Source organism: Ostrea edulis, chromosome 6 (assembly GCF_947568905.1).
Source record: "Ostrea edulis chromosome 6, xbOstEdul1.1, whole genome shotgun sequence".
NCBI lineage: Eukaryota > Metazoa > Mollusca > Bivalvia > Ostreida > Ostreidae > Ostrea > Ostrea edulis.
Window position 1 is genome coordinate 35,532,293 of NC_079169.1, and position 13,199 is coordinate 35,545,491.

At 34.8% G+C, this 13,199-nt stretch overlaps 1 protein-coding gene across 10 annotated transcripts in view; it reads right to left on the reverse strand.

Moving 5' to 3' along the window:
• Positions 1-746: 746 nt before the first annotated feature.
• LOC125683518 (splicing regulator ARVCF-like) overlaps positions 747-13,199 on the reverse strand; it is a 52,874-nt gene continuing 40,421 nt past the window's right edge. For 8 of the 10 annotated variants that reach the window (XM_056139432.1, XM_048924750.2, XM_048924751.2 and 5 more), the window contains 7 exons: positions 10,964-11,096; positions 10,138-10,231; positions 9,678-9,775; positions 6,088-6,275; positions 5,707-5,735; positions 2,511-2,618; positions 747-2,324 (listed from right to left, as the gene is read on the reverse strand). In XM_056139432.1, the coding sequence (XP_055995407.1) occupies positions 2,169-2,324; positions 2,511-2,618; positions 5,707-5,735; positions 6,088-6,275; positions 9,678-9,775; positions 10,138-10,231; positions 10,964-11,096 (806 nt within the window). In that variant the 3' untranslated portion in view covers positions 747-2,168. Of the gene's footprint in view, positions 2,325-2,510; positions 2,619-4,566; positions 4,648-5,361; positions 5,408-5,706; positions 5,736-6,087; positions 6,276-9,677; positions 9,776-10,137; positions 10,232-10,963; positions 11,097-13,199 lie in introns of those variants that run through there. The other 2 variants (XR_008795733.1, XR_007372985.2) reach the window with 2 other exon arrangements.

Here is a 13,199-nt window from a genome sequence, read left to right on the forward strand (position 1 = left end):
ATACGATTTTTAGTTATCTGCCCCCAATCCACTAGATCAATGTTGTTCAATATATCTTCCAAGTAAGAGTTTAAATCCTGTTTAAAATTGTCTCCCTTCTATTTTAAGGAATAATGTTCTGAAACAATTTAGTCTTTTAACAAGCCTGGGTATCATATCGTGTGTTGTATCTTTTCTTTATGGCGTGTATGACACACTACTGAATACCACAGTGAGTGTATCACATCTCCGTACTCACTTGTGTGTGTTGCTGTCCATCAATTCGACAAGGACCAAACTAGTCATCCTGAGGTCGGGGTCGGTGGATACTCAAATGGCTTATCAGACCAATCTGTACTCGAAACATCTTCTGGCAGTGACCTGTTCTTTCTCGTCTGCCTGCTCTGCAGAGCTGACGAAACTCTGCTTGCTTCGCAGTACTCTGCTCCTTTGTAGACAGCTGCTCAACATATGTCTCTGTCGTGGGCTGTCTGTTCCCACGTGGCATGGCTGATGTTGAAGGCCTTCAGAGCAGTCTTTGGGTGCCTTTAAAGTGTTTCTTTTGGCTTCCTTGAGAGCGCTTTCCATGCTGCAGTTCGCCAAACAGGAGTTTCTTAGGCAGCGGATGGTCTGGCATGCAAACCACGACCTACCCAGCAAAGCTGCGACTGCATCAGGATAATGTAGATACTTGATGGACCAGCTCTGGTCAACACCTCTATGTCAGATATCCTTTACTCACTTGTACAACATACAATACATCCTAATAATCTTGTAAAATTTTTATTTTTATATAATAAAAAAATGAATAGCGATGATACATAATCTAATTCTGGTTTGATTTTTATTATGATGCACAGATATAACCTTTATTCTGAAAAATAAACACCTAAATGCATGCTTACATCATAACAATGAAAAAAAAAGAAGACTGATTCTTGCGATGTGTAGCAGCTAAACTGCTTATCGATGGTTAGCAATTCGTAATGCCAACCTAGACTGTCTGAAAACGATAACTAAATGAGCTGAATATTGAAGTGTATATGTTTGCAAAAACTGCATCAAAATGTTGCGAAAGAATTGCCTACTTTTCCACTTTAATGCCCAATTACTGAGAATATATACGGCAATAAATACATCGGGCTGAAGGCGATGTACAAGATGCATGGCAATAAATACATCGGGCTGAAGGTGATGTACAAGATGTGTGCATGCTTTGCATGACTGTTACTATATGTATTGATATAATGGGTGACTATAAGTAACACCTAGTGGAATGCTTTGTTATTGACTAATGTAGACAGCGGCGGATACATAGCTTGTATTTGTTCATAGACGGAGTATGAGGTAAATATCAGGTGAAACATTAAAAATGGTAAATTAATGGTAAATCAATGGTAAATGATATTTGGTACATATGACTTCTGTGTATGTACAAATACTCATGATCATCTACAAAATATCTTGAAAAGCTGACGAAAAAATATATCAGCTAAATTAGAATATAGTGTAAACATTAATAAACGGGATAAAACTCTTTGGAACCAACAAGGCTAGCCATATTATGAAAAAGTAATAAGTTGTCAATATACGTTAAAAGGAATGTTGTTTCTAATAAATTAAGACGAGGACAAGTGCCCCCAAAGTGTCCATAATATCAGGTGGCCTACGTGTCACTACCGAAGTCCGATCTCAGAAGTTTAATGGATATCACTACACAACAACTGTCACCTCAATGGACATTCACCCCGACAGAATTCTCACACTGTCTCACGTCACCGAGACCACCACAATACAGGGCTTAGAAGAGTTCACGGCCCAGTGGTATGTGGGCTTTCAGAAGTTCCACAGATGTTTAGATGGGCATTAATAAAGTTCTCGCCCACAGACAACGGAGGTCCAAACACCAAACTACATTCTCTATGGATATAGTGCATTCTCCAAAGGTTCTCTCACTGAATAAATTCCGTCAAAATTCACAAAATTTTGTCTTCTAATTGCATAACCTCCAATCACAACCTTCTGATTATTACAACCTTTAAGAATCACAACACCAGTGCTCCACAACCTCTGGTATAATCACCACTCTGTGTTCCTCCATTACATACAATTGACTGTTCGGTATGCAACATTACATTTCCCTATCACTTATGGTCTCTAAACTCGGGATTCAACACCCTTAGTGGTCACTATACCCAGGAATCAGCGCCCCCTGGTGGACTACCTGGTTCCCCCAGGTTCACTTGATAACCATGACCTAGATCATCTCTGCGTTTGTTTTTATTGACTTGAGCATATAAAGGTTCCCCTCCAGGTGCCATGGGCTGAGGCTGTGCTTGCTGTTGCTACATTTAATAAAAAGAAAATTCTATTAAGAATAACTTCACCTTGAAAGAAATATCCATCTTAAAAGTGTGGAGGATCTTTCCATTAAGTTTGACTTTTTACTTACAAATTGTACAAAATAATGTTCAGTCTAGAAAGAGATTCAAACACAACAAATAGAAGGATCATTAGACAAAGAGTTTTACCGGCTGTAATCCAGGGAACAGAGGAACGCCCCCTACAGGTGTTTTCCTTTCCCTTCTGTCATCATCTAAAGGGGCATAACCAATGTCTCTCATTGGGATATCATCACCCTGAAATGAAAATATTTTTTTTTTTTACACATGCAGTAAATCACTTCGTGAAGTTTCATCGCCAATGAGTGAGATACAAGTTTGTGGATTTGGGTCTCATAGTTATAAACTTGTCATCCTATTTAAAACCACATCATTCTATACAATAGCTCTGATTCTATACAATACCACATCTACAGTACAATATCACATCATCCAAATATTCAATATTATGTCTCCTATTTAATAATAATATCCTGTCTCATATTCAATATCACATCATCATAAAATTCAATATCACGTCTCATATTCAATATAATATCATCCATTACAATGACATAGATCTCCAATTTAATATCAAATCATCCTACACAATAACATCCTTTTAAACAACACCATGTCTCCTACTTATAGAGGATTACAATTCTTGGCTACGTTCTTTTCATGAAGATTGAAGTTGCAAATAATTCATCAATTTTACAGTACTATGTTTAAAGAGCACAGAGGCGATTTTTGATAGTGTGAAATGTTTGTTATAGAAATAACAAGAGGCCCATGGGCCACATCGCTCACCTGAGCAGCACTTCCTAACAATAAACAAGCTAGAGCAAAACTTTCATTATACAAGCAGCTTGATTCAGAAAAAACTTTTTGAAGGTAACACTCAAAATTCCTTAATCATCAGACTTAATTATTAAACTAAATTATCATATGCCCTTGTAGATGGGTATGGCCTTTCATATTAACAAATTCCATCTAAAGAAGCTTTGTGCCAAGTCTGGTGTCATGCTCTGAACATATTTGAATCTACTCTAAATTAGGAAGCTTTCACTTAAATCTCTACTCATATGGACCGGTGGTTCTTGAGAAGATTTTTAAAGATTTCCCCCATATAAAACTTTGATCCCCTATTGTGGTCCCACCCTACCCCCAGTGGTCATGAAAAAAGAAACTTTAATCTCCACTATGTCAGGAAGCTTTCATGTAAATTTCAGCTTTTATGGCCCAGTGGTTCTTGATAAGATTTTTAAATGGCTCCACCCTAATTTTACATTTTTTGTGATTATCTCCCCTTTGAAGGGAGCATGACCCTTCATTTCAATAAGCTTGAATCCCCTTCACCCTTCTCTTTTCTTCTTCTTTCCTTTTATGTCATGTATTCATATTTAGATAATAATTTTAACACTTATTAGGTGTGTCCTATGCTATTTTTCCGCCATTTCCTTTTATATTGTATTCATATTTAGATACTAATTTTAGATGTCAATTTTATGTTTGTGTATATGTTTTAATGCAGGACCACAATGGAAACTAGCTTTATGCTAATTTGTGTTATCCTGGACAAATGAAGGCTACTTTACCCAAGAACAGGGTGTCAAGCCACTTTTGGTCTAAAAAATACAGAATTATAGGAATAAATTTTCCGGTTTAAAGGGCAAATATAGGGATTTTTACAACAGATTTACTGGAATAAATAAGGTTTTTATTAAAGAATTTGTATAAAAGTTTATTGTTTCTGCATAAAAATCTAGCAAGCATAGTATCTTACTGGAGGAGAAATAATATTAAACATAAACAAAGACAAAATCCTTTCAGATGTGGACAGTTTTCCATCCAATAGACAGTTCTTATACAATTATCATAATTATTCTCTTCATAACACTCTACTTTAATATCAATTTAGCATCAGCTCCTGGATTATTTGGGGTTTTTTTTCTCTTGGCACATAACAAAAACCTAAGAGTTATGCGAGATGGATAAAGTAATTAGATTGCAAAAATAATGGCCTCCACCTCTAGCCATTTCCTTTCCTCCCATTTTTTTCTTTATATTTTCTTTTCTAATCAAAACATAACCAGTAGTAGTCACTCTTTATGACATATCAATTAAAGAAAGGAATATGATAAATTCCATTAACATATTTAAACATAATGCATGAAATGTTTTTAATGTTTTTGCTTCTTGTTACTTGTTTCGTCATTTCCAGCTTGTTCACTGTTTTCTCTTTGTAGACTTCTCTCCTTTACTTTCTTTATCTTTCCTTTTTGAACTTGATGCATGGTCATAATGTTTAGTACTTAATGCAAATATAATGTGAAGAGGTTTGAAATAACTTCTTCACTAATGATTAAGACATTCATATAATATTATATCATTATATATTTTTTTAATCATCTTTGAAAATAGGACTGTCATTTTTGGGGATATATAGGGCTTTATAGGGATTTTAATGACTTATAGGGAAAATATAGGAACCTTCAAGTTTATAGGAATAAATAGGAACTTAACACCCTGCAATAATGATTTGATCCAGTTTGATTGAAATTGGCCCAGTGGTTCTGAAGATTTTCCTATATATATCAGTATGTAAAACTTTGAACTCCTATTGTGGCCCCACCCTACCCCCGGGGACCTTGACCTAAGTAAATTTGAATCTACTTTATATCAGGAAGCTTTCAGGTAAATCTCCACTCTTCTGGCCCATTGGTTCTTGAGAAGAAGATTTTTAAAGATTTTCTTTATATATTTGCTTGTATAATTTTGATCTCCTATTATGGCCCCACCCTACCCCAGGGGGTCATGATTTTTACAAACTAGAATCTTCACTATGTCAGGAAGCTTTCATGTAAATTTCAGCTTTTCTGGCTTAGTGGTTCTTGAGAAGAAGATCTTTAAATTACCCCACCCTATTTTTGCATTTTTGTGATTATCTCCCCTTTGAGGGACATGGCCCTTAATTTGAACAAACTTGAACCCCCTTTACCTAAGGATGCTTTGTGCCAAGTTTGGTTGAAAATGGTCCAGTGGTTCTGGAGAAGAAGATGAAAATGTAAAGTTTACACCTTTAAAAGAAAAACTCAGGTGAACTAAAAATCTTTCAAATATAAGTAAATTTCCCAGAAGCCGACAACTTTGAAGCTATGTTGATAGTTGAGTCACTTTAACATGTAAACAGGGCTCTTGTCTTGTTTTGAAAGTGAAAAATTTAGATCTGATGTCTCAAATACATCTTTTTTTTTCAAAATCCAAGTAATTGTTTTTAACCAAAATTGTGTCCATACCCCTTTCATACCCAACACAAACATCTGGGTGCAAGATTTACACTTACCCGCATTCTGTCATCATAGGGATATGGCTCTGAAACAAAATTAAACACTTGGTACTAAACACATTGAAAACATACATTCTGTACTAAAAATCCCCCCCCCCCCTCCTAATATATACAGTGTGTTTACTGAAGGTATAATAACAAACATAACTCTTTCTTACATATTTAGAGTAAATCTGACATAAAATGAAAATATACAGTATGTTAAAGGAAGGAATATTTACATAAAATATACAGTATGTTAAAGGAAGGATATTTACAAACTTATTTTTACTAACATATTCAGATTGACAAACACAAAAATTATTTGCTATTGATCTTTCAACATATTTCAAGGGACAAATTTTCCCAATAAAATCAATAATTTGATGCAACTCATACCTTCTACATTCATGGCTGGGTTGCTATGGCCCTGTACCATGCTGTGATATCCTCCATTGGACGGTTGGTATGGTTTGTTCATTGGTCGTCCCGGAGACAGTGTGTTGTCATCATAACCATGACTCTCCATACCTCGGCTCATCGTGCTGTAAGGTGTGTTGTAAGGTGTGGCCCCCTTGTCTGGTGGTCTACAGAAATGACAATAGGGAATCAAATACTGCATGCATGCGATATCTCATACTTTTTGACCCAATGTCATGCTCACAGTAAAAAATGTGGGGGATACAAGCCGGAGAAGAACTTTACTTCACATTTGGAAATTCTTGACGAGTAAAAATAAATTGAAAAAAATATATTGGAGGATAAGATTGCTCCTCCAGTTTAATACATATCAATTTAATTTTATATTTCCAATACTGGTATAAAAAGGGGGTAACCATCAAACTTTGTATGCAAATTTGTACGAATAATAACAGAAAAAGTAAGAAACAGATGGATTGACCATGTGACCTAAAAATCAATAGGAGTCATCTACTCCTTATGCTGTACCAGTCTACCAAGTTTGGTGTCAATCAAGCAAATAATTCTTAAAATATAGGAGACAATATATTACTAAGTCCAGTTTGACCTTTGACCACATGACTTCAAAATCAATAGGGGTCATCTTCTCCTGAAGATGTACATACCAAGTTTGATGTCTGTAAAAAGCATAGGGTTTTCAAGATATTGAATGGACAGTATATTCCTATGTCCAGTTTGACCTTTGAACATGTGACCTCAAAATCAATAGGGGTCATCTTCTCCTTAAGATGTACCAGCATACCAAGTTTATTGTCTGTCAAGCAAAGAGTTCTCAAGATATTGAGGAGAGTATATTCCTATGACCAGAAAAACAATAGGGCTCCTCTTCTACTCATAACCAACCCACACATGAAATATCATTACAATCAAGTGAATGATTCTCAAGATATTGAGCGGACAACATGTGGTCTACCGACCAACCGGTGCAAAGCAATATGCCCCTCTTTTTTGAAGAGGGGCATAATACAGTAAAACTTGAATATAGCGAACACGGATATAGCGAAATTACGGTTATCGTGAAGTGAAAACAATTTCCCCGGCAAATTCTTTATATATTCTATATAAAATTATGCGTCTATAACGAACACGGATATAGCGAATTTACGGATATAACGAAGTAAATTCCTATTCCCCTTGAATTAAAAATGAACGCAAGAATCACCTTTTATAACGAATTTATTTTTTTTTTCATTTTAAACTCTTTGTGATTTTTAACAATCGTCTTCCATTGATATAAAGGATCCACACTTATTGCGAAATTTTTGTTTGTATTTTTTCAAAAAAGGTTGTTAACGCAAAACAATACTTACACATACGTTTAGCAAATATATTGTCGGTATTGTTTACTATTCTCGTTAATTAAATTTGAAGTTTGATTGCATTTATTTTATCGTACACTCCTTTATTTGTGTAAAGCAACAAGTAAATGACAATTGCAATAGACTGTACATGTGTGTATTGCGCAAACTTTTGTTGACATTTCTCTCTCGTCATGTTCTTGCATGACTTAATAATCCATCAAGATAAATTATCATATATAAATCAATGTGTGTATTTCTTGTATGAAAATATTTCTTCTCGAAAATATATACATATATGCTTCATTTCTCTTAAAGACAATACAAACGCAAGTACAGTGGAACCCCGTTATTACGTTCCCCCTTTATTACGTTAGTCCGCATATTACGTTGGAATTTCAAAGCACAAAACCATTTCTTAACAAACCTATATAAAATAGACCTCGTTATTACGTTGTCCTAAAATGCCGGGACTCGGTATTACGTTGTAAAAATTCCGACAAAAACGTAATAAATCCCTAATTATTCAATAGTGATTCTCAAAATAATAAGCCATTCACACCTTGACTGCCAGAGGCAGTCACCACGTAAATTTCCTGGTCTGTTTGGGGATTAGAGACGCTTGACTGATCACGCTTCGATAGATCTAGCGACATCAATACAGGTGAATACCCCGTATAGAAGCCAGTGATAAACAATTAAATAATGTTTATTTAGAAATTGTACTCTATGAAATTTACTTCATTTTTCATATTTTGATAATCAAAGAAATAATTTCTCAACCGCCTGTGTGTTCAGCATAGTGTAATTACCTTCGCTATTAAAACTCTATTCACGGAAAGCTTTGGTACAAGAAAGACAAGATTTATCGTAGCAATGTTACAACCGCTTGGGTAACTGCTTGGACATAGGTGACTAAAGGTGTTCAATTAAAAAAATTGTTCGTTGTTTGGACATGCAGCTTGGGTGTTCGTAAATCTCGTCCATACATACACCAATCTATCGGCCGATTCGTGCACGGCATTTACCTCAGTGAATATTTTAAAATCCCTTGATGCGCACATGATTTTAGTGCCATCATTTAGCGTTATAAATGAAATCTTCGTGCATCATTATATTTTTTTTATGTGGATTGCGCTTAAATTGTTCTCCGTGCATGTTTATCGTTGGTGAGAAGTGTGTAAATGTTGGGTATCGCGTGCGTTTTGTGTCTATAGTTTTGTTGTTTTTAGGATGGGATTTTTTTTTTATTGCGTTGTGTATTGTGTAATTAGAGAACTTAATAAAAACGATGTTTTGTTATTTTTTAAATACGAATGTTGAATACGAACCGGAACGAGTTATTGAGAGAAATTTACATGAACGCATTGTTTTAAAGTTGAACAAAATGGCGGTCCAAACGAATGCAGAAAAAGCAACGTTTATCAAAACATCCTTATGTATCCTACACCGAAATAAAGAAAAGGGATAAGAACATGAAGAATTACGGACATTAAAGATAAGATGTAAATAAAACAAAGTATCATAGTCTTTTAAACAAAGAAACAGTAAAGATATATTCACACACCCCTTCACGGAGTACCAACGGACGATATACAATTTCCAAATGATATTTTTAACGGATTTAACTGGGAACGTTTATTACGTTGCCCCCGGTATTACGTTATTTTATCGTGACAAAATGGAAAACGTAATAACGGGGTTCCACTGTATATCGATTGCTGCTTTTTTATATAACTTGTATACATGTAGAATCAGTTTTATAACGAATTCGTTATATATGAATTATGAATTCGCTATAAATGTATAGCGAATTACGCTTATAGCGAATTTTTATGGAGGGTCCCCAGAAATTCGCTATATCAGAGTTTTACTGTAATGGGTTATCCAGGGATGGGGGAACATATGCGTTACATCAACTAAAATATTATGTATAAATTCTCCTCTTCTGAATCACAACAGTGCAACTTTTTCAAATTGATGAACAAATATCAAGGGTACTGTAGAGTGCAGCTTGTTAAACCCACAACCCCAGGTTCAGTAACGTGTCAGAGAAATGGTTCAAAGTTTTACACTTGATTGAATTAAAAGGACAAATGAGTTGTATGATGTCGTTTATCATTATTATTGTACATCTATATAGCGCCTTATATAATCAACACAGCTACCATAAAGCATCTTATGTAACATAAATCAAGACGTCTGAATTACCTGCTGGCTGTAGGGGGTGTCTTTACATCTTGTTCAGTCAGGCCGTTCACCGTCAACTCTCCGTGTAGAGATTTGAATTCCCACAAGTTCTCCAACAGCTGTCAACAGAGAAACAACAACAAAATCAACCCCTAATAATGAAAACACCCCCAACTGTCAACAGAGAAACGATAGCAAATGAACCCACTACTAAAAACACTCCTAAATGTGAACAAAGTAACAACAGCTAATCAATAAGTGATATTCACCCCAAATTGTCGATATTTCAATCTGAACATCAACTTGAATACATACCAGTAAAAAATTAATTTCCAAATATAATTCTGTAATATGAATATTTACACTTTGCCACCAGAAGCTGATCATATCCATGACAAATTGAACAGAGACTAAAATATTATTAATGTCTCAGTAACAGACAATGACAACACTGACAATCATTAATGTCTCAGTAACTTACTCTCTGGGTGTGGTCCTTGGTCTTCTTTAAAAATTTCCCAGGAGCAAACTTGACAAACTTTAACCTTGGAATGCCCTTTTCTTTCACAAACATTCTACAATAATTGATACAAATATATTAACACTTCATATCATATGATAAATTCATTAACTATTGAATTTCAGTGGGAATACCCTACACAACAGATTACTAGAGGTGGAACGATCCACCGGTGCACTGATGCACCATGATATTCATCATGGCGATATACGGATCGATACACGTCTATCAAATGACGATACCCATCATAGCATTTTCCAAAAATACCCAAACATCACAAGTTGGGTATTTTTTAGTCCGTCTAACAGAAAATGAAAGTAGAACCAAAAAAAAGGCAGACTACATGATGTTAACGAAAGTTATTTGCAAGATGTTCGGACCATTGTAATATTCATTTTATTCTACTCAAGTAACTTGCTGAACAGACTGACATTTTTTCTGTTTTGTTTTGAACTGAATAAATATGAAATCCTTTTTTCTGCTTTTTATTGATATGTAAATTAATCACGATATGTATATATTGTATTGTGTGTCAAGTATCGTGATACATATTGGATCGGCTAGAAAGGGTATCATCCCACTCCTACAGATTACCAAGCCTGGCACTCACTGAGCACACTCCACACTTACCAAGACAAATCCACATTTACCTAGATAAATCCAAACTCACCAAAAGAAATCCACACTAACAGAGATATATCCACACTCACCGAGATTGATACACACATGAGATAAATCCTCACTCACTGAGATAAATCCAGAATCACTAATTGAAATTTACACTTACTGAGCAAAATCCACACTGTTTTTCAGCAGTTCGTGCAGCAGAGCCACTGCAGCACATATTGTTTTATCTGGAACATTTTCTTTCTGTTTCTCCTGGGGTAAGGTGTTGATGATCGGTTTCAAGGCATATTTACCTTAATGATCATAATTAGATTATTTAATCACAATTCATGATAAATATGCAAACATTCTATCCAGATCTGCATTGATGTTGTGATGCATTTTGTCTACATTGTACGTCAATATGTGCTTGCAAAAAATTTTTCATGAGAACACCAAAGAGAAAGTGGAATATAGAGACAAAGAGAGAGATAATGTATAATATCCTTAAAATGAGCATTTATTCAACCAACCAGTAAACTTCAAATTTAAGTTTAATGCAAATACAGTGAATATAGTTGTCTGTACAAATAAACTTTTACTCATTCCCTGCATTTAAAGTTTAAAATTGCTTGCAACAAGAAATGACTTTTATCATATTTGCAAAGATTGTCAGCAATTATTAATTTTGAGTAAGCACATCAATTTCAGTCAAACTACAGTCAATTATCTGTGTAAAACAAGGTGTGTTTGTGAAATATTGACCCCCCCCCCCCTCTCCAGCTGAACTCCAAGGTCAAAGTAAAAAAAATTTGGTACAAAAATAAAGATTAAAAAAAAAATATTATCATTTTCCAACATCGGTTACACATGTCCACATACAATGTACTATCAAGCTTCCACATACAGACAGAAGGGGTTATATATCATAACTGTTTGCACATGAATGCAAGATCATAAAGAATATATGAAGACAAAATATATATATAGCAATATAGCCTTAGGCATTATTTGAAAAGAGGCACCTCCACTCTGACCACCTATTTTCAAAAAAATCCTCACAGTACGATTTCCTTTCTCATAAATAATTATTAAGATATAAAAGGACATCAATAAATATGATAGTACTTTTTTCTTGACACTTGAAATATATATTCTTAAGTAATCAAATAATCAGATTTAAACCAATAGTTTTATCTACATAACCAAGTATAACATTTCGTGCATTGAACATAACTATTTTGCCCATTTTTTCTCGGATAAAATCTTTAAAAGATAATCAAATTATCTTAACATTATCACAATAAAAAATAAGTGTTTATTGGTCTCTGGTTCCATTGAACAGTGTACAAAGTTGGTTGTCTTTGAGATATACAAACATTTTTTTACTCCCAGAATTCTATGCCCTATTCTATACTGGAACCACTTAAGGGCTGTGTCTTTTGTCAAAAATTTCAGATTAGTATACACTCGGTTCGAGTTTAAATTATCTTGAAGTGTTAAAATATAAGTCCACTTTTTTCACAAACAGGTATGTGATGAACATGTAATTGAGACATCACATATGAGAAATCATATATTCTTCTTGAACCCTTCTTATCTTGACATAGAACTTTTATAAATTTAGGACAAGCTGGTCTTACAACTAACGTGAAATGCAGAAGTTTTACTTCTGGGATTGTATGCAAAATGGCATGCTTACAGTACACGACACGAGTTTTATGCGTGTTCCACGCAACGCGGTGGAACAAATTTGCCCCAAACACGGTGGACCTTTAAAATTGTCGGCACCTTTGAAGTCCTATTTTTCCGCGCGAGCTAGACATTGAAGTCCACGGAGGATCTCCGTGAATGCCACCGTGCATCTCCATGGATGTCACCTGTACCTCTGTCGATGCCACCGTGTACCTCCGTGTGATAAAACAAAGAAATATTTTCCGAAGTGATTCACCCAAAAAACCTTTTCGCTTGGCCAGCATGCATACCCCACCCCATTACTTATTTAGAAATTAGCTATAAATCATTCAATTCTTGTAATTGTTGTTTAATGATACGTTGGTGTTTTCGGTACATATCCGTATGTAGACTTCCCTGCAGACATTCACACCTTTTTATGAAACGCCCAAATTCTCGACATCCTGTATATAAACACCTGTGTTATTCCTACCACTCGTCGGTACATTGTTTCACAACACGTGCAACACAATTTCACCAAATAAAAGAAGGGTCATGAACAACGACAATCACATGCCAGTAATTTCAATTTGATAAATAGCAGTTCAAAGAAATGTGTACCATAAGCAATGGTTTATTTTTACGTAAAGTTTTCATTGTAATTAGGAATACATGTATGTGATTAAGGTCAGCTATATACATGTACATGCTTATATTGGATATGAATTTCATTGTGTACTCAA